A 22,742-nucleotide genomic window follows, 5' to 3' on the forward strand; every position below is an offset into this window, starting at 1 on the left:
GAGTCGACTAAGCACGCATGCTCCTCTCCATCAACGCCCTGTTTTACATTCCTGCAGCTGCAAAAGTCCTCACCCTCTATTATACCATCGAGGTGCCTTTGAGCAAGGCACTTAACTCACAGCCAACTGCTCAGGGAGCGGCAGTGGCTGAACAGGAGTGCTGTCCACTGGGAATAGCCCAACCGTGCAGGCGCTTGGCTCTGGAGGGAGCAGCCCGGCACTTTTATTATCTCTCAAACAATCGCGTCTTCTCCCAAACAGCCTGTGCTCTGTGCCGGGAGAGGCTGACAGCGCTGTGCTCGCTGCCCATTGACAAAATCAGGCAGAGAGCAGATTTCAGCACCGCGGACAGCGCGCTTTCCAAACGCGTTACAAGGACATCCCTGGGACTGTTGCCTGGACTCTCCGTCCTCTCACAGACACATTCCTCACGATTTGACTCAGCTAGTTTCTAATAAAGCCGAGAAACTACTACCCTGCAACTGCCGATTCCTGTATGAATTCTACATGAGGATGGTTTTCAGATAGCTTTTGCTGCTTATGTTATAAACGTACCCTACATTCTTCTTATCTGCCGTGCATTGTCAGGCTGCATTGGTTTATAATAATAATCATAATAATGGTGATAATACACGAACTAAGCAAATATTTTTCAGCAGGAGGAAACATAACATGAATGACCTGCTCTCAATAGCCTATACTACCTCATATCTATCTTATTCATTGTCCTGTTTCCATTATTTGTATTTAAGATGATTTTTCTGTGTCCATTGCATCAAAACTTACCTGAATCCTTGAGACATGTCGCGTGCCTTCGTCCGTCTCCAGTAGCGCGTGGTCCTCGGCTGTATCACTTGAGTCTCTCTCTCTCTCTCTCTCTCTCTCTCTTTCTCTCTCTCTCTCTCTCTCATGAAGATTCAACGCCCCCCCCCCCCAAACCCCCATCCACCCCTCAACCATCGCCTTTTCTCTTTCGCCACAGTATTTACCTCATATATGTGCAAGTTTTCAAAAATATGCACTATGGGAGTAAGACTTGTTTATCACACCTGAATTGACTAAAAAAAAAAAAAGGCTCGTGCTAGAAAGCTCGTTACCTAGGCTCGTTCATTATAGTGCCATTAGTATCACATTATCTCATGCAGAAATATAGGAATTTGTCAACCGGAACTGTCAGTTTTTCCAGAATTGTTTTTTTGCAGCGGCACAAAACTGTGTTTACAGTATGTGTGTGACTGCATGGATGGTGTCCCATTATTATTATCTCATAAATATGTGCACCAACTTAATATTTAACATACAGATTCTGAATAATTCTATTTTAATTGCTTCAATTCTGTTATTGTGAGAGGGAGAGAGGAAGTGAGATTAGGTCTTGATGCCAGGCGGTTAACCATTATTTGCGTTATATGACAGCTGCGTACAATTGATTATTATTGATCATGTTGGACTGACAAGTGCAGCAAGCAGACTGAAGTGCCAAGCACCACTGTCCTTACTTATGACTTGTATATCTCATATGTTCACTCCTTGAGTTTACTTGAGGCCTCTGTCTTCAAAAAGACCACAAGGAGCAGAAAAGCTACATTAGATGTTTTCAGTACTTTGGACAGCAGTCAGTAGTTTGCATCGCGCCATCTAGTGTTTGGCTGAAGGTCACTGATGACACTTCAGGCATTTGGTCAACGGAGGCCAATCATAGATGTGTTTTGAAGAAAATGCTGAAAAAAGCTTTACTCATTATTCTACAGACTGAAATAATCATCTATGCCAGAGGGTTCTCAGTAAACTGGCGTCGGTCTGAGGCAGAAATTACGTAAAATGATGCGTTTTGTTCATATGATATCAGCGACAGTTTTTCTTAAGGTTGGCTACCTTTACAGAACAGAACTTCTCAAACATCCCCCCCCGCTCCGTCATCAAGACAGTGAATGAATGGCTTAACTTCACCCGCACGCAAAGACACAGGCCACTCCCGGAGGGCATGCAGTTTACGCGCTGGGGTCGCGTCGTGACTCACGCCAGGCGGTATAAATCACAAATAAACTTATAAAAGAGTCGTTATGACACTGCCACTGCTGGTGCCCGGGGCTTCGGGAGCGAGCATCTGATATTGAACCTGAATAAAAGTGACATGTTTGGAAGGAGAGACTGCTTGGATGCGGCAGCCACACTTCAGGACAAAGGGCGGCGACGGTGCTCGGTTTATCCGAGGACTGCAGTCTGCGTAGGTTTACTCTAACAAGGACTTAAGTAGGACTATTATTTTGATGATGTAGTGCTGGTCAAGAGATTCTGATCACTTATGTAATTAAGGTATCAATTAAAGAAATTTGCTTTGGATGATTCCTGCTTTTACTCAGAATGGCAAATATTGATGCCACCGTCGTTTCGCAATGTTGTGAAAAATTAGATGATCCAAAAAAGTAAGCAAACACGTCTGTTTTTCGCAAAACATAAACCCCATCAATCAATCTTTTGGCAAGCCTATTTTTCATGTTAGGCCTTGTCCGACGCAACTCGGGAGAATGAGGGAAGTTGGCACTTATTCAGCAAATTTGTCCTTTCCATCAGCGTGGGATTGATAGCCTATTAAAAAGGCGACATCTTACAGACAACAGCACAAAGAACATCAGATAAATGCCAGGTTTGTTGTGAATAATGCCACAGTGAACCGCTTGGGAACTTGCAGAAGGAGACGTGGATTTCAGCACCGGACAGTTCCGCAATAAAACTATGATTTTTCAGAAATATACAGATTTAAATAAGAAGTAATTGCAAATTCTGTCTTCTTTTTATACAACTGTTATTCCAGATGTTATGTCGTGTAAAGTGTGATGGTCCCAGTGATAGCATGGGTTTGTTTCACACCTCATGATCAGTCTATTCAGAACTGCAAAGCACAGTCTCGCTGTTGTGTCCATGAGTCAGCTCCTCGAGCGCCAGGGGTGCTGTTTTGTAGGTGACCCCGACCTCGAAACGTGGCGTCTCCTTCAGTTAACGTGGACCCAGAATTGATACAATGCCGCAAAAATGATACAACGGTGACCTCTGCTGTTTGCTATTGGTTACTGCAGGTTGCTTAAAAAAAGAGATGCGTCAGGCAAAGTAATTGGGTTTACAGACTGACGTGATTTTCCTGGGAGGTCAAGTGACTTTTGCGTCTGATTTATTTATTGATATACACATAAAATTAAGTGCCATGCCATTAATGTATCATAACTTCCCTCTCAACTATAGAGACCTGAAGAGAGTCTGTGTGCAAAGTTATTTCCTGTGGTTTCATGTCATTTTTAGGCGCTATAAATCACAGATAAATGCCGTATTGAGAACATTCGAAATGAATTACACAAAATCCACCGATCTCCGTTACAAATGCAGTTTTGCTATTCAATTATATGCTTCATTTTCAGAATATAAAAGTCCAATTTACAACTGTTTGTTGAAGATGTAACAGTATATTTTAAATGAACGAAACCGAAGATTAATATCAGGTTAAATTGTTTAATCTTATGGGTAAATTCTTCTACAAATGTCGATTTCATTAACTAACTAACTAACTAACTAACTAAATAAATAAATAAATAAATAAATAAATAAATGATCCTTACACGTATTTGTTAAATTCTTTAAAGTTACGAGGTACTATCTATATAATTACATTTATTCTATTTTGTCCTTTATTGTTCTTGCCGTTTTTCTTTTTTCATGTTAGTACGAGTCCATATGAACGCTTGTAACGATGCATGTAAAATTGAGTTTGGTCAATAAAGTTTTGAACAGAAAAAAGGGAGGCTGTGTGAGAGGAATTGTAGCTAGCTATCATTAGCAGTTCCTCTACAGAGATAAAGTAACAACTAATTGTATTTATTTATATTAGCCAAGCCTATCTTGTCCTACGTTTTCCTGCCGACACAACGATACGGTGAGGAGCTACTCGCAAGCTAACTGAACATGATTTTGCGAAGTTATCTTGTTGTGAACTTCCGAGTTGGCTAGCTGTTGTTAGCCAACATTAGCCGTCCACTGTAAGCTAGCTTGTCATAGTTACAAAGCAAGTTGATTTAATAGCGACAGAGCTGCTGACAACAAATTGGCTTGCAGTTGTGGGTGTCTACAAACTACTGTTCACTACAGGAAACGCGTCTCGTTATCGGCGGTTCCTTTGCTACAGTGCTGTTTGATTTTAGTAAACTTCAGCTGTCTGGACCAGCTACTGTATGTTCCTGGTAAGCAGTAGCCATCAATGTATGCCCCTCATTTGGGCTCTTGTTAAGTCAAGTGCTGTAGCCTGATTAACCAACGGCAGAAAACTAATTCAACCAAAGCTGGTATGGTTAAGGATGTAGTTGTAACGTACTGTATTTAATGATTTCATAGTTCAGTGACTAGTTAGGTGATGTACGGTTACTGATGTCCATGCAAGCCGCATGTCCAGCCAAAGACTTGTGACAGAATAGTCTTTCATTTTTCAATTTCATACGTTGTTTAAATGGACAGACAGGTGCTGTGTCACACCACCAGCAGCATCGTAGATGAGCATCTCAGCTGCAGATCATACATAGGAACCTTCTCAGTATTTTGACTATACCTGACCAAAAAAAATAATAATAATAATAATAATAATCCTATGGCAGCCGCGCTGGATGTCCTGAAAGACAAACACAAGTAATACTACTGTGTCCCAATTCCATTCTGCATATCAATTGCATATAGTATATATGTGCTATATACTATCCTTTACAGTATATTGTTTTTGCAGCTAGTATATAAGAAATAATAATACTTTGCCATTTAATATGAACAGGAAACAATGTAATATGTACACAATCAGTTATGCATACTGCAACTTTGGATCAACCTCGGATCACACTGCCAATTTAACTTAACAAAGCGAGAACAAAATGTGTTTTTCAAAGATGTAATACTTAATTGTTTTGTTTTCGAGGGTCTTTCCGGAGCTGTCTCACGACTTGTTCCGAATTTAAAAAAGGAAAGGTTTTGACCTCCTTGTTGTGGATCTGGGAAGCTTCCTAATAAGGTTTTTGTATGAGGCAGCTTTTTAGGTGCGTCATGTGACTGCAGTTGACTTCACACAGGGTGGAGTGGAGGCACTGTTTCGCTGCTGTGGTGGAGGCTCTGCAGACATGACAGAACAGCAGCACCTCAGACAGTTTAGCTTTGCTTGGTCATTCAGTTTGTGTGGTGGTCCTGTTTCATTGACTTTATCACTGTTTATATGAGGAGGCCATTATGTTACTGTCAGTGTCAATTTTCTATCGCTTTTATCAGAAATGACAAAAGATCACATCAGTTTTACCATGTTAGTATATTATATCAATATAAATCACTGTATTTGTGTCATTGCTCTTTCTCTTACCTGTTAGAGTAAATTTGTGCTCTTTTTTTAATTCATCAAGCTAACTAGTCTATCCCATTTTGCATGTCAGTTTGAGGTGCATGGCTATTAACCATAAATTTTAACTCCAAGTTTATTGGACTTTATGTGCTATTGTTATATATAGCTGTCAAATGTTGATGTATTGTATAGGTTTTCTTTGAGTCAGATTTCCAGTCTGATTCATGTTTAGTTTTACTTATTTTTTTTCTTCTTTACTCCCTTTGCTCTATCCCTTTTGTATTATTATCTGGCCTTTATGATTGAATGAGGCCTGTTTTTCTTCCTGTTTGTGCTCAAAAAAGCATTTTAAGCTTTGAGACATGGATCTCAGCAAGCACAGTGATATCTGGTGGTTTGTAGTAAGCAGCCATTCACCACTGGGCCAAAGCTCTGGTACACCACCACGCTGATTCCATAGTTTCAGTCTTAACACCACACCACAAAGTTCCCCCTAGGGATGAATGACATCTTGTTTTATCTTTTATAAACTGACAGTATTTGCTCTCTTCGCTTCTTTGGCAGGACAGTGGATTTCCTCACAGAGTCACCCTCAGAGGCTTTCCACACCCTCAGCTCTGAAGATGGAGGAGGACCATGTTCACTGTATGTCCTGTGTTAACCAGAGATGCATGGTCAGACCACAACCAGGCATTTCTTGTGATATTATCACTTGTCCTCTGGTGTGTGGGGCTGTATTTCACTCCTGCAAAGTGGATGAGCACCAGCTGATGTGCCCATTGGTGAGAGTCCCCTGCTTAAACAGCGGCTATGGCTGTCCCGCCACCCTGGTGCGCAACCAAATGTACACACACCTCGAAGTGTGTCCAGCTGGAGTGGTGTGTTGCACTATGGAGTGGAATAGATGGCCTATTAGCAGCCTGGACTATACTTCCTATGAGAGCCTGAGCCGTGGTGTGGAGGAGGTGGAGCAGTTAGACATGGCGCTTGCCCTTCAGGACCAGCGTACACTACTGGAGTCCCTCAAGGTGATTGCTATGGCACCTACTGCAAAGGCAGAGCCACTTGTCCCTGTTTGCAAGGAGAACGGGGCAACGGACTCAGTTTTGCTTATATCTGCCCCTGAGGCCTCCACCTTAATTGAGTCACCTTCGCAGTCATCATCCTCACATCAGCCACAACCTCCCCCACCAGGCTCGGCAAAGGAGAAAATTGTCAATGGAATTAATGGCTTGAAAGAGGAGCACTTCAGTAAACTGTATGAGGCCACAGTTGAGACTGCGAGAAGCCTCGCCGCTGCTTTAGAATTTGTTAGCAGTGCCAGCTCTGTTGACAGCAGCACAGAGACCAGAGGAGCAGTTATTCAGACTAACAGGTTGAGCAGCAGTGGAGACCTTCAGAATGGACCGGAAGACAAAACACCTGTAGCTGCTGAAGGTGAGAATAAAAGCGAGATGGAAGAGCAGAGTGTTTGTTCTAGCTGTTTGAAAGGAAATGGGGCCCTGGAAGGAACAGAAGGACAGATTTTAAACACAACAAATGGACCACTGTCAGGAGCAATGGAGGTCCGTCTGGAGACAGCTTGTCCTGTTCTGGTGCAAGAAGACATGAATGCTGGGGTTTCTCAGGAGCCACTCACCCCTCAAATGGCATCTCCGGTGCATGTCAGCCAGGTTGTGGCACAGCGGGCTGGTCATGTGGTCCTGGAAGATAGAGGACTAGTTCTTTTAGAAAATAATGGGCCTGAGCGCAAGTTCCACAACTACCAGATTTTTAGGGTCCAGGGCAAATGTTCATTATCTAATCAACAGATTTGTTTCGTCCCGGACAGACAATCATTGCATAGATTGAGACCCAAAATGGAGGACAAGGCAGTGGATACCTCGGACCTGGAGCAGGATGACGATCCCATGGGTCTGGGAGAGATTGATCTGATCACAGCAGCCCTGCTCTTCTGTTTAGAGGAGTCCAGAGAGTGTAGAAGGATCTCTGATACAGCCTATGTTGATGGCCACCGTGTTAACTTTGGCACACAGACTTTCACTTTCCCTGCAGCAATCTTGGTAACCAACACTAGAGTGGGTGACATGGCCTCTGCGTCTGCCTGTGACCATGCTGCCCCCCAGCTCTCCTACCCCAGCCCTTTCCGCACTCTCCGCCTTGGCCTTGTCCTGGAAGCTCTGGAGGTGGAGGCGGTCCCACATAACCGCTACCTCCCTCCTAACCCCCGCTACCAGCACATGTTCCCCTTCGTCTGTGGTCAGTCATTCCGCCGGGACCAGTTTTCTTCCCATTTCACAAATGTCCATGGTGACATTCATGCTGGTCTCAATGGTTGGATGGAGCACCGCTGCCCCCTGGCGTATTATGGCTGCACATTTTCCCAGAGGAGGTTTTACCCATCCACCCAGGGGGCCAAGGTGGTTCATGACAGGCACCTCAGGTCCTTTGGGGTTCAGCCTTGCCCAAGGGCAAACCTTCCAAGTGACTCCCAGTCTGACCAATTTAGTGGGCTTCCCATTGAGATACTGTGGCACATAGCTGGGTTCCTGGACAGTTTCAGCCTGTGTCAGCTGTCGTTGGTGTCACGTACTATGAGGGAGGTGTGTGCCAGTCTTCTCCAGACCAGGGGTATAGTAGACCTGCAGTGGGAGCGAAGACCGTGCCCTGGTGCTCCTGGCACTGTGTCATGGCAGATCAAAAACAGAGTGAGTTGAAAAGCTGGATTGTAAACCCATAGTATGTCTTTGTTTTTGATGAAATTTGTAACAAACTATTAAAGTAAATGTAATTCCCTGTTCATTTCAACATCCTTTTGCAGGTGTGGAGATTCAGCACTGCCTTCAGCCAAGTGTTGTCGTGGCGTTTCACTGATCTCCCCAGCATGTCGGACCATCTTAAGAAGTGCCACTTCAATGTAGTGGAGTACAAGACAGAGCCTGTGCCCCTTCCTGCCATGTGTACTGCCCGAGATGGACACTCACTGCGTCACGCCCTGCGTCACATCAACACCTGACCAAACAAGGCTGCCCTGTCCTAGCTGCACGAGAGTCACCATGCTGTCATGTGGAAGCAGTAATTAAAAGATGTTCTGTCTTGAAAAGAATAAACTTTGTTAAACTAGTTTATGAAGAAGCCTTAATGAAATAACTCCTTACTTGCCACAGTGAAGGTCTGTTGTGAGTGGTCTCTGTGGAGAAAGAAAAACAGCTTTGCATGAATTTGTGCTGCAAACACGCCCTTACTCTGAAAGATATGCACAATAGATTTCTATTATTCTACATGATATACTGACAGAATGGAATTTAAATGTTTTCACTATCTTGCCTTTCAGTAGTAGCCATGGGAACAGGCAGACTGTTGGTTATATTGCACTCTTTCTGTGTGACAGAAGTTATGACAGCACTTTACACAACATTTGCTCATCTCTCCTATGTTGATTCGTGACCCTGAATGATCTAGTGTTCCTGATCCTTCTTGAGGGTGGCAACCCAATGCAAGTCTGTTTCCTGGGTTTGTAGGATGTCAGGACTGGAGTCCAAACAGATGGATGTTAATATGAGGATAGCCTGATAATGCTTGTGTTTTGCTACCATTTAATAAAGTCTTTACAGCCTTTTATATATTTGTTTGTCTTTAGTGCTCTCCTTAGGTAGTCATTGTTATAAGAAAAATATCTTTACTTACAAATGTTTGCATCTTATATTGAACAGAGCCACGTTGCAATATACAGTAATGTACATTTTATGGGCAAGTAGAAGAAGTTCTGAAAATTCTATCTTAACTCGAGTGCAGCTTTTGAGAACAGATATATTCAGATAGTTGTCAGTTTATTAGGTAGGCCAGTTAAAACTAATGCAGTCTAATACAACAGCATGCAGTAAAGCCTACCTTGATGAAGGTTACAATGAGTTCTTGTCAAAACCATTTTAGAGGTGTCGATTAAACTATGCTTCTGTTGGAGTTTTAATTTACATGTCTGAAAGCTAATCTGCAAAATGCTTTGCATCAATGGATGCATAAATGAGCTCCAGTGACATCACTTCAACTACTATCATGCATATATGGTCACTTTTTGGGTGACCACATGGCTTGGGGGTTAAGATGCTGACCGTCCCCTGTTCAAATCTGACTGGAGACCTTTGCTGCTCACTCACCGTCTTTCCTTCATCTCTCTACTATCGCTATCACGTTTGTCTGGGTTATCATGTTCCCAGAAAGTTGTAGCTGCTTGATACAGTAAATTTACATCTCAAGAGACTGGAGGGTATGATTTGCAAATGTATTCTTGTATTTAAAACATCTTTTATTATTATCAGTGAGGAGGGAGACCTGAGTGAGTGAGATGTTTCACTCACCTTATCTGACTGCGACAGACCAGTCAAACTGTGCTCAAGGTTCATTCTAGGTCGGTTACTTTCTGTATGAAACTTTTTTTTTTTTTTTCAAAAGTTACTGATAAGTCTACTGATTAAAATTTGAAGATAAATGCTATCCATTGTCTTTCAAGCTCAACACAACCTTTGTATTTCACATCTCAACTAATTTATTTCTGCGTCATTCAAAAAATATGGCTGAGCCACATTGATGGACTGATCTCCTAGAAAAGAACTCTGAGTTCTCAGTACTCTTGTAATTAGGGAATGTCCAACACCTGCGATTGCACTCAGATTGCTCATGTGGCGTTGAGTTTCCTGCTGAACTTATTTAGTGGAGCTCCATCTGTACACCAAGAACAGAAACCTAATGAGGTTTGATGCTATCACATTTGACAGTTTTGGGTGGAGCAAAGCTATTTACTTGATGTAATCAGTGTTTGTTTACTGTCTGTCTAAGTTGTTGGAGTTAGCCAGGCATTATGGCAGAGTACACTCTGGAAGTGACTACAGGAAGCATGCTGCGTGCCGGCACATCTGATAACTTGTATGTTACCCTGATTGGTACTGAGAGACAATCTGAGCGCACAGAGCTGATCAGTTTTGGATTTGATGATAACACTGAAAGGGTAAGTTGTGAAACCTACAATAAATGTGATTGTCCATATGTTTGAGTTATTTTTTAACCCTTTTTCTAAACATGTGATATGATTTACTTTTTCCTTCCGAGAGGCTGGTCTGTTATCTTAATATTCTTGAGTGTATCATCCTCTTCAACCACAGGTGGGAACGTATTCTGTGACCACACTTTTTTCTTTAGGATGTCTTCTCTTCCTCAAATTGGAGAAAGATCCTTTCCATGAATCCACAGAAAAGGATTGGTTTTGCTCCAAGATAGTGGTGAAGACACCCGAGGAGGATGAAATTCTTTTCCCCTGTCACAGATGGCTGTCCAGGGGGGAATCAGTGTTATTAAGAGGGGGGAGAGGTTAGTGTTTTTCTACTTGTTTAAGCATTTGTGACGGTCAAAATGATGTGATATCCGTTGTTGAATCATGATTGTATGACATTTTTCTCTGTTTTTTTAAACCATCTCTGGGCTGTGATCCACACAGCTACAAAAGCCTCTGAAGATCTCCATCCTCTACTAACAGAGCAACGGAAAAAAGAATTGGTCCAACAAAAATTAACGTACAAGTGAGTGCTCAATTGATATCAGTTTACTCTTTAACAAGATGCACCTCAATGAGCGTTGACTGGGATTCATATTCACTGATTTTTATTTATTTATTTAAATTGTTGTTTTGCTCTGCAGATGGGATGAGTATGCAGACGGAATGCCATACATCCTAAACATCAACGATCCAAAACATGTTCCTCGAGAAATCAGCCTCTCATTCTCAAAAGCCTTTCAATTTAGATACATAAGAGAAGCCTCGTAAGTGCCTACCATTATTCTGAAAATCAATCCAGGACAACGAAACACACATAACTACGGAAATATACAAAAGTTAAAAGCTTTTCTTGCTTCATCAAGGTCAGCTGAGCTCAAACTGAAAGGTCTGACAGATTCTTCTGAGCCCTGGGAAAGCTTCGAGGCCATGAAGGGGTTCTCCTGGTTCAAAAAGTCCCCCTTCACAGGTAGGATCTTAGTATAGAGCATTTTGTGTTTGACCTCTCCGTAGATGTCTCTGTAAAAATAATTTATCATGTCCCAGAGTATGTGTCTCAGCACTGGAAGGACGATGACTTTTTTGGATACCAGTTCCTCAATGGAGGCAACCCTAATGTGATACAGCGTTGCACAAAGCTTCCCCCCACCTTTGCAGTCACAGAGGAAATTGTGAGACCTTTTCTGGCCAATGGAAGCTCTTTGACTGCGGAGATGAAGGTACGAAAAACTATACTTCTGATCTTAGATGTTTTAAACATGATTTCCCTTACCGCTCATCTTTTTAAAATGCCTCATGTCAATCATTTATATTCTACAGAAAGGCAATATCTTCATTAGTGATTACAAGATCGTGGAAGGTCTGCCAACAAGAGTCATTGATGGTAAACCAGCAGCTCTGACTGCGGCTCTCTGCCTGCTGTACCTGAACCCAGAGAAGAAACTGATGCCCATTGCCATTCAGGTTTCTTATATACCTAATGACTTATTTCGCTGACGTTTTACATTTTCGTTTTTTGTTCACCTTCTTCAAACTCAACCGTGCTTCCTCCCTCAGCTCGGTCAGCAGCCATCAGGGGAGAACACCGTTTTTCTGCCTAGTGACTTGGAGTCTGACTGGCTGCTGGCCAAGATATTTGTGAGGCATGCAGACACCCTCTATAGCCAAGTGATCTATCATTTGCATAATACTCATCTACTCGCAGAAGTTTTTACAATGGCAACTCTTCGCAACCTCCCAATGATTCACCCCCTGCATAAGGTAGGCTGGTCTTTTTTCTTTTTCTAAATTTGGAGTGTAGTGTTGCAGGCAAAATGAGGATTGTGTCCATCCTTAGCTTATTTAGTTCATGACCTTCACCTGTGTTCACTCTTTCCCCTCCTCACAGCTGCTGATCCCCCATCATCGACATACCCTCCACATAAACATCATGGCTCGCGCTCTTCTCTATGGCCCTGGTAGACTTCTTGGAAATGTACGTTGTACAAGATTTTTTTTTTTCTTTCTCTGGCTTCCTTTCAGTGAAAAACCTTAGATTAACAACACTCGCATGTTTTCTAACTTATTGTGTCATTTGAGTCGATGTGTACGTAGTTTGGACATTTTGCAACATGATCATTCTGGTATTTTATTCAGAAAGCTATTTATTTGTCAGACTTCACTTGGCGTAAATGGAGTAACTGAACTATTAAGAAGGGGGCTCTCCCAGACAACCTACGCCTCCCTTTGCCTGCCTCAAAACATTGCAGCTCGAGGATTAGAGTCTATCCCCAACTTTTACTACAGAGATGATGCAATGAGGCTGTGGAGCATCACAAACAGGTGAACCCCTGCCTGCTGGCAGGCGACCTATGTTCGAAATGTATAGGAACAAATGCTGCTAGATCAGCACTAACATTCTGGAAATATGAACAGTCTTTAATCATTAGTCTCAACCTACTGTTGTAAAGCTTTCATTAGCTATTGTAAATCAAATCAACTTTCTGACACGGGTGCCCTTATTGCTGTCCTCAGCTTTGTCAAGGCAATGGTGGCATATTATTATCCATCTGACAGTGAAGTGTTGGCAGATTCTGAGCTTCAGGAATGGATCAGAGAGATCTTCTACTATGGATTTCTGGGAAATGGTGACTCAGGTATCTTACTTGTAGTGATTGGTTTAGGAGTCTCCTCCACAGAAATGCTTGAATAAATATTTAGGATGTAATTCATTGAGACTCCACAGGAGATGCTGGATGAAAAAAAATACAATTATGTGCTACAGACTTGTCAGATAAAAATTGTACCGAAGGGGGGTGAGATGCTGTAAGAACTGACTCTGTTGGAGGAGATTTATATTAACAGGAACATTCCTGACAGGAATCCCTTCAAGCTTTCAGACTGTGGAGGAGCTTGTCAAGTTTGTGACTATGGTGATCTTCACGTCATCAGTTCAGCATGCTGCGCTTAGCAGTACACAGGTAAACATTTTGTCATGCTGAGAAGGAGGGGAAAAACGATGAAATGATCTGAAATCATGTAAATTGAAATTATAATACATTACTGGGTGAATGTGAAAATGTGAAGCTGCAGCCAGTTAGCTTAGCACAGCATTAAGACTAGAAACAGCTAGCCTGTCCAAAGGTAACAAAATCCAACTGCCAACCCCTCTAAAGATTACGGATTAACGAATCTATCTTGTGTTTAGTTTGTGACCATAGTGTAAAAACATTACTGAACTACTTGGTTACAGGAGAAAGTAAGCTGAGGCAACAATTTGTAATTTAGTGATTTCAGCTGTTAATCGCAGTTATCGCTGCTGTTTTACTTAGAGGTTCTCTTGGTTCTCTTTGTGCTCTGTGGATAGACTTCTAAGTTGTCTTAATTGTATCCTGTGTGTTGTTAGCTGTCTTACTAACAGCAGCCACTGGTAAGCATGCATTCCCAAATAGACTATTTTTTTCTCAGAGTTGGTTTGTGAACTGTGAGGACAGGACTTCTGCTGCAGGCACTATCATGGACTAAAATCAAGTCAAGTACTGATAGTTAGTAAATACTAAAAATGGGTAAACTGACTTCCTGTTAACCCCCATTCTTACTGTATTTACTATTTCTGTGTGTGTAAAAGCTGTGGTAGGCAGTTTATTTTTGTTGTCATCGGGCAAAAATTCCTTAATAACCTTTCAGCATATCGTAATTCAAGTGCGCTGAGAGAAAACTAGACTTCTGTGCGTTTTCTTGGCTCTGTTTTTCAGGCCACACGGAGCTTCAGGTTCATTATGTTTGATGCCATGCTGCCTGTATCGACAAGTGGTTCAGTTATTGCCTATTGCAGCTTTTAAATACAAGAGATGACATAAATGGGTGTGGAAGTTTTGCAGTTGATGCTGGACAGAGTAATGAAGTTAATGTAACAAGTAATGTAACCAGTTACTTTTGCACTGAGTAACGTTATTACTCCAATGGTAACGTCATGAAAAATGATTACATTTTTCAAATATCCTGCCCAACACTGTCAGCTTCATATGTACTTAGCACAGAGAAAGGAGCGGAGTATCAATCTTCTGATCCAACTCTCTGCAGGAGCAGGAAGGAAAAATAGAGTATATATAGAGGAGCAGAATAATTTCTCAATGTCAAATTATTCCTGGAACTGTACAGCTAAAGGTCAATAATGCTTGTGTTAATGGCAGCTGTGTTTTTTAAGTTTGATTTTCTAGGTTGGATTCCCAATGGTCCAACTTTGCTGCACCAGGCTCCACCAACAACAAAGGGACAGTCGAGCATGGAGGCCATCTTGGTGACTCTGCCGAATAAATCAACAGCAGGACTTGCAATCTCTGCTTTGTGGCTGCTCAGCAGAAAGTATGATGACTTTGTAAGTTTGATATGTAGTTTCTCCAACCAGAACTGCCACAGGTGTGGGACTAGCAATTCTCCATTTTATAGCTGCCCATCTCCTGACATGATGTTTTGGTTCTGTCTTTGTCAGGTACCTCTGGGTACTTATCCTGAGCAACGCTTTGCTGAGCCTGCAGCCTTACAGATGATCAAGGACTTTCAAGAAGAGCTGTCCTCTCTCAGTGTAGCTATTACTGAGAGGAACTCAGAGCTTGAACTACCTTACTATTACTTGAACCCTAAAGACATAGAGAACAGTGTAACTATTTGACCAAGATCATAGTTTCTACAGAGGCAGACAAGTTGTCGTAGCTTTGTCCAGTGTAATGCCAATATTGTGAATCTGCTGACACAGTAATTCGTGTCTTGTAAGTGGTACTGTTAGCTTATCCTGAGTAAAGATTCACACATTTACAGTGTACTGTATGAGTGATGTACTTTGTTCCATAAGGTTTGTGTTATGTTCTATATATACCAGGATGTTAAGTCACACACTCCGCTATGTATTTTCCATTAATAGTCCAATATCATCCATATACATAAAATATAATTTAGAATTTTTGATGAAGTGATAACCATCTGTTATCAAATAGGGATCAGGTATTGCATTAAGTAACTGAAGCTTTGTTAAGCTTCTCTCCATGTGACCCAACAAATAACTATTTCCTCTCTGAGTCATAGCAATACTATTGCTCAACTTGGTTAGCACAGTATTTTCATAAATGGCAAGAAAATCCTCATACAGTTAAATGTATATTAGCATGCTGCCATGCCCTGTAGCCAAGGGTGTACTGAGGAAAAACAGGAATAAGCCTTCATTTAACCAGTGGAGCCGCACTGTCATGGCGGCAGGGCTCAAGGCAAACCCCCCTTTCAACAAAATTAGAGCAGTCATAATTTACATGTCTCAATTCTAATCAGTGTTTTGTATAATTGGATTTGGGTACTGTGACCTCAAGTGAGGTCATAGTTTAATAACTATTCATCAGTGAGTTAGTCTAGCAAAAAGAAAGGACTTGGATGAATCTTCTCTAATAGTTTGCATTTGTACAAATCATAATTAAATGATCTCTCATTATTACATCAAAAGCGGGAGGAGCAGGAGATGTGAAGGTATAAAAAAGGAGCAGAACTGTGAACAGCAGGTGAAGCAGATTTTTTACTTTACTTTATCCAATTCGAACAGAATTGCTGCTGAATGACCATGGTTGAGTACAAGATAGAAATCACAACAGGTGACATGATAGATGCTGGAACATTTGACTACATTTATGGAACCTTAATTGGAACTGAAGGGGAGAGTGAGCGAACTGCACTGAATAACATTGGTGTAGATTTTCAAACTGGGATGGTAAGATGAATCCAGCTGTTGTCTATTATTCATATGAGTCTTAAATTAGGTGTTTTTGTGCATGCGTGAGTGTTGGGGTGGCATTTGTCTAAGAGAAGTCTATGTAATTATTATTTTCTGCTTTATCACAGACATTATCATTTACCTTTATCCTTTCTCCCAGACAAGTGTTTATACAGTGAAAGCCCGTTCGTCTCTGGGGAAACTTCTGCTGGTGAAGGTGGAAAAAGAGCCGTTCTTCCTTCTCCCAGAAGACGAGTGGTACTGCTCCAAGATCGTGGTGACCACTCCAGAGGGAGCTGTCATTCTTTTTCCCTGTTACAGGTGGATCTCCAGGGGGGAGCTGGTGGAGTTGAGAGGAGGGAAAGGTCTGCTTCAAATTACCCAAATAATTCCAAAATCGCAAGATGCCACGCCAATCTTTCAATGAGTGATGTCACTTTAAATTTTACTGGTGTGCTTTCTTTGTCTCAGCCATGAAGGTTTTTGAAGAGGACCACCCCCTGTTGATTGACCATCGGGAGAAAGAGCGGACACTTAAAAGGAGCTTGTACCAGTAAGTTTCCATGTGGGCAGTAGGTCTCTGCAAGTGCAGTTTTTCTCAGAGACTTATCTAGATAAATCTTGTGTTTTTCTTTTTGTGTGTGCTTTTTTTGTTTTTAGATGGGCGATTCCTGATGAGAGGCTGCCACACAGCAGTGATTTCAAAAACACATCTGAGCTCCCGGCTGAAATCAGCTACTCTAAGTCCAAATCAATGGAAATGCTTTACTCAAAGACAGTAATGTGAGTCAGCGATTTTGAGATAATTTATGGCTTTGCAAGTTTGAAGCATTAATGTGAGTATATTGTTTAATTGCCTGCATTTTGTTTTTCTTTCCTCTAACTCTTTCTTATTTCAGTGGTGCTGAACTCATGTTCAAGGGGCTGTATGAATCTACTGACCAATGGGAAAAGATTGAGGACATAAAAAAAATCTTTGTGTCCAAAAAGACAACAAAGTCAGGTAGAGTTTTAATTCTGCGCTATTAAATATGTAAATCAACTTTAGTACATAACACTCTATGGATGAACTAAATTTTGGCTCCAGGATATTGTGGGAGACATTATATTTGCCAGTTGCTATTTTCTTCTAGAGTATGTTGCAGAACACTGGAAGGAAGATGACTTTTATGGATACCAGTTTCTGAACGCAATCAACCCCAATGTGATCAAGAAGTGCTCAGAGCTTCCCCGAAACTTTCCAGTCACAGAGCAGATGGTGAAGCCATTCCTGGAAAAGGGAAGCTCTCTGAAGAGGGAGATGCAGGTATGACAGATGAGTGGCTTTGAATGGCCGAGAATGTTTGCTTTGAAGGATTATTTGTAGGTCTGAATTTTGAGGTTACTTGTACAGCAGTAAAAAGTCCTTGAATATCTGAGGTCTAGATCAGTGCACAACAATTGCACCTCTTCATATTGTCTTAGACGAAAAGGTTTCACCGTCATCCATTGTACAAATCTGTGATATCTCCCAAAGCCTGTCACAATTCTGATCTCCATCTTTCCTTGCCATACAGAAAGGCAATATATTCCTCTGTGACTTCAAGAGGCTGGATGGATTGCCCGTTAAGGTCTACAATAACGAATCTCTGCATGTGACCTCTGGTTTCTGTTTGTTTTACGTGAACCCAGAGAACAAACTGATGCCAATTGCAATACAGGTATTTCACAAACAACAGTAGAGCAAATCAGTGACACTATTCACATTACAAATGGAACATTGTGGAATCACTGATATATTCACAGAGCATTTAGATTATACAGTAGCAACACAAGGAAACATCCCACATGCTGTGAGAATGCCCCGCCTTTGCCACAGTTGCACTGCGCTTGTGGAGCCCCATATACAGTAATGTGTTATCAGTAGGGGGGCTACACACAGCAATGCATAGGTTAACTAAAACTATTTCACTGTTGTAGTTTTAAGAGCTTTGGATTTGATGTCACATCACATCATCTGCTGGAATGGTGATTCATCAGTCATCAGTTTGCATTTGAAGTGCGTCAGTGTGTTTTAAAATGGAAAAATAAAAGATGTTTCTCTCACGTTCCAGCTGTATCAACAGCCTTCTGAGGAGAACCCCATCTTCCTGCCCAGTGACCCAGAGACAGACTGGCTGCTAGCCAAGATGTTTATTAAAAATGCAGATACAATGCAACATCAATCAGTCTTTCATTTCATGAGCACTCACCTTATGGCAGAAGTCTTTGCTGTGGCCACTTTCCGCTGCTTCCCTGTGATTCATCCCCTCTACAAGGTATACTTATGTTGTCTGAAATCAGAAAGACAGTGTGTTTGGTTTGTAACCATCAGGAGCCATGACATCAAACATGTTTTGGTTGCAGAGTAAAAAAATTTGTTGAGGGTTGTTTGGTTGTAGCCTACTGTGTTGATGGGGACATTATTTGCTGATTTACTAAAATGAAAGAAAGAAATGTTAATTCTCAAATTCTTTGACTTTGGTGGTATTTTTTTATAACTGTACTTTTTTATTTAATATTCTACCCTCTCTTTCTGTACAGCTGCTGGTCTCTCATTTCCGCTACACTCTCCAAATAAATACTGCGGGCCGCACATCTATTTTTGGACGAGAGGGGATTTTAAGCACAGTATGGATGTTTAACATGTATCGATGTTTATATTCCAATACACATATACACTATTGGGTGAACCACATTTACCATCAGTAGCTCGTTATTTACTTTGTTTTTACAGATCCATAAACAAGACTAACTATCTGTCTATGATTGTTTATCAGAGTTCACTTGGACAAAAGGGGATTGCAGAGCTTGTGAGAAGGTCTCTCTCCGAACTGACCTACAGCACCCTCTGTCTGCCAGAGAACATCACTGCACGAGGACTGGAGTCCATCCCCAACTTCTACTACAGAGACGATGGCCTGAAGCTGTGGAACATCATCAACAGGTTACCTTTAAATAAACATATTTTAAATATATTTTCACTTATAAATGTGGCCATCTAGGCCTTAAAATCAAATAATTTTGTGTTCGACAGCTTTGTGACAGCAATAGTGGAGTACTACTATCCCTCAGACAGTGAGGTCCGTAAAGACGCTGAGCTGCAGGAATGGATCAGTGAGATATTCACACATGCCTTCTTGGGAAACAAAGCTTCAGGTACAGTACCATACACACACACACACACACACACACACACACACACACACACACACACACACACACACACATAAATATAATAACCTATAGATTTTTTAAAAATTTGTAATGCAGATAGTGATGATGCTTGTGCTGCCAACAGGGTTCCCAGCAAGCTTTAATACCGTAAAGGAAGTGATCAAGTTCATCACCATGGTGATCTTCACAGTGACGGCTCAACACGCTGCAGTCAATAATGGACAGGTAAGGCCATGAATAGTTTTCAAAATAGAACACATCTTGGAACAAGCAGCTTCTTGGTCCAGTATTATCTTCCTTTTAGTTGGCATCATCTTCAGAGTATTTGCCATGATTAATATGATATCCACAGAGATACATAATGAAACGTCTTTCATAATTTAGTTTGACTACTACTCCTGGACGCCCAACGGCACGCTCCTGCTGCGCAAACCACCTCCAACCACTAAGGGGCAGTCAAGCATGAAGACAATTATGGAGGCCCTCCCAAATGTTGGAGAGACAGTCAGTTATGCTGCAATGGGGTGGGTTCTTTCAGACAAGTACACTGATATGGTAAGTTTGGCGATGATGATCCACATTTTGAAAGAGTTTTTAAAAATTATTACAGCCGAAATACTGTGTCAGTCTGATCTACTGGTTCATTTTGGCAGGTTTTCTTGGGCGCATACCCTGACGAAAGATTCGATGAGCCTGCCCCGAAGCAGATGATTAAGGAATTTCAAGCAGAGTTGGCCTGCTTCAGTGTAGCAATCACAACAAGAAACTCACAGCTTGAAGTACCCTACACCTACCTGGATCCTAAACAGATAGAGAACAGTATAACTATTTAACTAAACCTGATAAAGCTGATCTTTCTGCATTATCAACAATATCCATCCCTTTCTGTACACCTCACCTGCATGCTGACTTGTGTGTTAAACTTTGAATTTAGTTAAGTAAAACAAGTAAGATGGTAGAGAAAGTTAATGAGGTGTTGCATGCTGGGAGATGACTACTATGTTTATGGTTGCATCATGTTAAGTGAGGTTTATGGCAGGGTGCTTGTGTCTGTGTGAGAATTATGTATCGATATTATTATGAGTAATAAATAAGCAGTTTGGGAGTCATATGTGCAAGTTTGGTCACAACCCAAAACAGCAAACATCTACTGATCAATGATGACATTATGCACTAAAATGTAACCGTCTGGTTAATTCCCGAAAAGTAGGTACCTCTGCATCTATCTGTAAGGAACACAGAAAATATGGTGGCATATTCTGCTGCCAGTACAACAGCTGTGACATTAAGTGTTATAATGTGCTTATGCAAGGGGACCAGTATGAACATTTTATCTACTTGTTTGCAGTTCAAATGAAAATGGCATGTCAATCGATGTAATTCAGCGTGTCTCACACACTTATTTCAGGTGTAAAAGTCGATATAACTTAAATGAGAGTAATTAGTGAAAACACTACTTTGATGTGGTTAGCAATTCTAATCACCAGAGAGTCAGCTGTTTCTGGAAGCCAAAGCTTAAACATCAGAACGGACTGATAATCGAGCCCAGTAACTCATGTCACTCCCATTTCTGCCACAGTTTAGAGGGCAGACAAATGAGCCCACCAGTGCAGTCAGTCCAGTGGAACCAGAAATACACCTCGTTTGCATAAAATGTACTCTTCAGGCCCTCTGGTGCATGTTCAGCAACACGCTGTGTCACAAAGAGCAGTAGATTAAAAATGTGTCATTTGTTCAGTTGATTAATACTTAGAATAACATATTATAGATTTAAAGCGTAATTTAGAATGAAACAAGTCTATGGGGAACAAGGGAGTAACAACTGGGCATTGCAGAGTCAGGGAGAAATAAATTGTCTTTGTCTAAATACTGGGCATCTACAGGGTACAGGACGCTAACAATGATATTCTGTGGAATCCATAAAGTAATTATGGTAAAACTAGTGCTGTCAAAAATATTGTGTTATTAACGCGTTAACGCAAATCAATTTAAACAGCGTCATTTTTTTTTTTATCGCGAGATTAACGCTCTTTGTGACCTAGTGAACTTGTAGTGTTTTATAAGCTGTGGCCACTGCTAGTAACGTAAGAAAAACTACAGGATCCAGTTGTAAACCGGAAACAAAACAACAGGCACGCCCCATGCACGTATTTGGTTTTGCCTGCTCGCTAGCTGTAAAAGAGTAGGCTACCGGTTTGTGTGGATGTCAAGTGCGAAATGGATGCCAACAAGATTCTGAATGGAAAGTTTAGTTTCAAAAAGTTGCCTGATGGGTTGACAGACAAGACCAAAGTTATCTGTGTGTATTGTCGGTGTGAACTGAGTTATCACTGTAGCACATCCAGTCTGAAATACCACTTGATGGCCAAACACACGGCGAATGCGAATTCTCCGATGCCTCCTTGTCAAAACCAGGCAACAATGGATGGCTTTCAACAGAGGCGTATGGATGCTATTGTGTTCAAAGGAAACTTAAGAAAGGAAAGTTTAAGCCATGGTTTAACTGCACTATAGCCTGAGTCCTACTTTATCAATAATAGCGATAATGTGCACTTTGTAACTCTATTTTGTATCACCCTGTTTTGCCCTTAGAAAGGGTTGTTGAAGGGGCTTTTTTTGTAACCAAGTATTTATTTTTTTGTCATCTGTTTATTGACAGTGTTAAATTGTGTGAGATTTGATTCATTCAAATGTGAATGACTGCTCAAAGTGAGAATGTTAGTGTGAAATATAACACTACACATTGTTGTTTTCAATTAAAAAACATTTGCACAAAGCAAGCCTATCCACCTTTCCATGTTGATAAGAGCATTAAAATGATAATTCAAGATGATTTACTGAACACATTTTAGGATCAATATAATTCATTTGGAGGACTGTGAACAATATTCTAACATATTTTGGGCTATTGTATTAGCAAGAGACAGGCAATAACAATGAGCATACTTTCAAAAACAACAGCCTTCCTGCAGTCCACAATGTCTTCAAACTTCAGCTTGCAGATAAAGCATGGAGGTAGGTACAACCCCTTGGTCGAAGGTGGGTCGTTGGGATGCTCAGAGGGAATGCCACTGATAGTGAGCATGTGAAAATTATGGTAACATAGCAGAGCACTGTGTAAAACATGCTAACTTCATTGGCATTGCAGGAGCATGCATCAACATGAAACTTCCCTCACGTGGTAGTTGCGGAGTCGTTTTTTTACACAAGGACTTTGCCTCAGTATTTTGGTGCATGACAATAAACACAGCAAGAGAAAACAAACGTCAAGAATCTTAAAGGTAAAATAGAGATATTTACAATTAAAAAAAACATTAGAGATAGGCAAGGAAAGCCAGTGAGTGCAGGTGGGTTTTGAAGAATCTCAAGAATGAGGCCTTGCATGGACCTGCTTTTTCAAACAGCAG

At 41.3% G+C, this 22,742-nt stretch overlaps 4 protein-coding genes across 6 annotated transcripts in view; 3 read left to right on the forward strand and 1 right to left on the reverse strand.

Moving 5' to 3' along the window:
• Positions 1-887, reverse strand: part of grm1a (glutamate receptor, metabotropic 1a) — a 31,721-nt gene extending 30,834 nt beyond the window's left edge. For both annotated transcript variants that reach the window (XM_070987076.1, XM_070987075.1), the window contains exon 1: positions 787-887. The gene's annotated coding sequence lies outside the window, so the exon portion shown is untranslated. The remainder of the gene's footprint in view (positions 1-786) is intronic.
• Positions 888-3,769: 2,882 nt separating this feature from the next.
• On the forward strand, positions 3,770-8,979 carry LOC139348214 (F-box only protein 30-like). Of its 2 annotated transcripts, none has more exons than XM_070988193.1 (3): positions 3,770-3,925; positions 5,924-8,067; positions 8,181-8,979. In XM_070988193.1, the coding sequence occupies exons 2-3, from the start codon at positions 5,983-5,985 to the stop codon at positions 8,373-8,375; spliced, it is 2,280 nt and encodes a 759-aa protein (XP_070844294.1). In that variant the 5' UTR covers positions 3,770-3,925; positions 5,924-5,982; the 3' UTR covers positions 8,376-8,979. The 2 variants fall into 2 exon arrangements, with proteins under 2 accessions (XP_070844294.1, XP_070844293.1); XM_070988192.1 differs by lacking the exon at positions 3,770-3,925 and adding an exon at positions 4,149-4,229.
• A 1,238-nt stretch (positions 8,980-10,217) lies between these two features.
• LOC139347624 (polyunsaturated fatty acid lipoxygenase ALOX15B-like) lies at positions 10,218-15,057 on the forward strand. Its single transcript, XM_070987342.1, has 14 exons — positions 10,218-10,364; positions 10,519-10,723; positions 10,851-10,932; positions 11,051-11,173; positions 11,273-11,376; positions 11,454-11,626; positions 11,727-11,870; positions 11,964-12,167; positions 12,295-12,381; positions 12,562-12,728; positions 12,921-13,042; positions 13,266-13,366; positions 14,593-14,763; positions 14,878-15,057. Exons 1-14 carry the CDS (start codon positions 10,218-10,220, stop codon positions 15,055-15,057), a joined length of 2,010 nt encoding a protein of 669 aa, XP_070843443.1.
• Positions 15,058-15,990: 933 nt separating this feature from the next.
• On the forward strand, positions 15,991-20,221 carry LOC139348125 (hydroperoxide isomerase ALOXE3-like). The gene is made up of 14 exons (XM_070988073.1): positions 15,991-16,137; positions 16,301-16,505; positions 16,612-16,693; positions 16,801-16,923; positions 17,040-17,143; positions 17,274-17,446; positions 17,697-17,840; positions 18,234-18,437; positions 18,703-18,789; positions 18,939-19,105; positions 19,196-19,317; positions 19,460-19,560; positions 19,720-19,890; positions 19,989-20,221. Exons 1-14 carry the CDS (start codon positions 15,991-15,993, stop codon positions 20,166-20,168), a joined length of 2,010 nt encoding a protein of 669 aa, XP_070844174.1. The 3' UTR covers positions 20,169-20,221.
• The last annotated feature ends 2,521 nt before the right edge of the window (positions 20,222-22,742 follow it).

Source organism: Chaetodon trifascialis, chromosome 19 (genome assembly GCF_039877785.1).
Source record: "Chaetodon trifascialis isolate fChaTrf1 chromosome 19, fChaTrf1.hap1, whole genome shotgun sequence".
Lineage (NCBI taxonomy): Eukaryota > Metazoa > Chordata > Actinopteri > Chaetodontiformes > Chaetodontidae > Chaetodon > Chaetodon trifascialis.

Bases quoted from the DNA above. Each gene is read 5' to 3' on its own strand.
- LOC139348214 (XM_070988193.1), top strand. From the start codon at position 5,983: ATGGAGGAGGACCATGTTCACTGTATGTCCTGTGTTAACCAGAGATGC. The intron at 8,068-8,180 runs GTGAGTTGAAAA...ATCCTTTTGCAG, and splicing joins CATGGCAGATCAAAAACAGA to GTGTGGAGATTCAGCACTGC.
- LOC139347624 (XM_070987342.1), top strand. From the start codon at position 10,218: ATGGCAGAGTACACTCTGGAAGTGACTACAGGAAGCATGCTGCGTGCC. The intron at 10,365-10,518 runs GTAAGTTGTGAA...CTTCAACCACAG, and splicing joins TTGATGATAACACTGAAAGG to GTGGGAACGTATTCTGTGAC. The intron at 11,627-11,726 runs GTACGAAAAACT...TATATTCTACAG, and splicing joins CTTTGACTGCGGAGATGAAG to AAAGGCAATATCTTCATTAG.
- LOC139348125 (XM_070988073.1), top strand. From the start codon at position 15,991: ATGGTTGAGTACAAGATAGAAATCACAACAGGTGACATGATAGATGCT. The intron at 17,447-17,696 runs GTATGACAGATG...CTTGCCATACAG, and splicing joins CTCTGAAGAGGGAGATGCAG to AAAGGCAATATATTCCTCTG. The intron at 19,561-19,719 runs GTAAGGCCATGA...TTCATAATTTAG, and splicing joins CTGCAGTCAATAATGGACAG to TTTGACTACTACTCCTGGAC.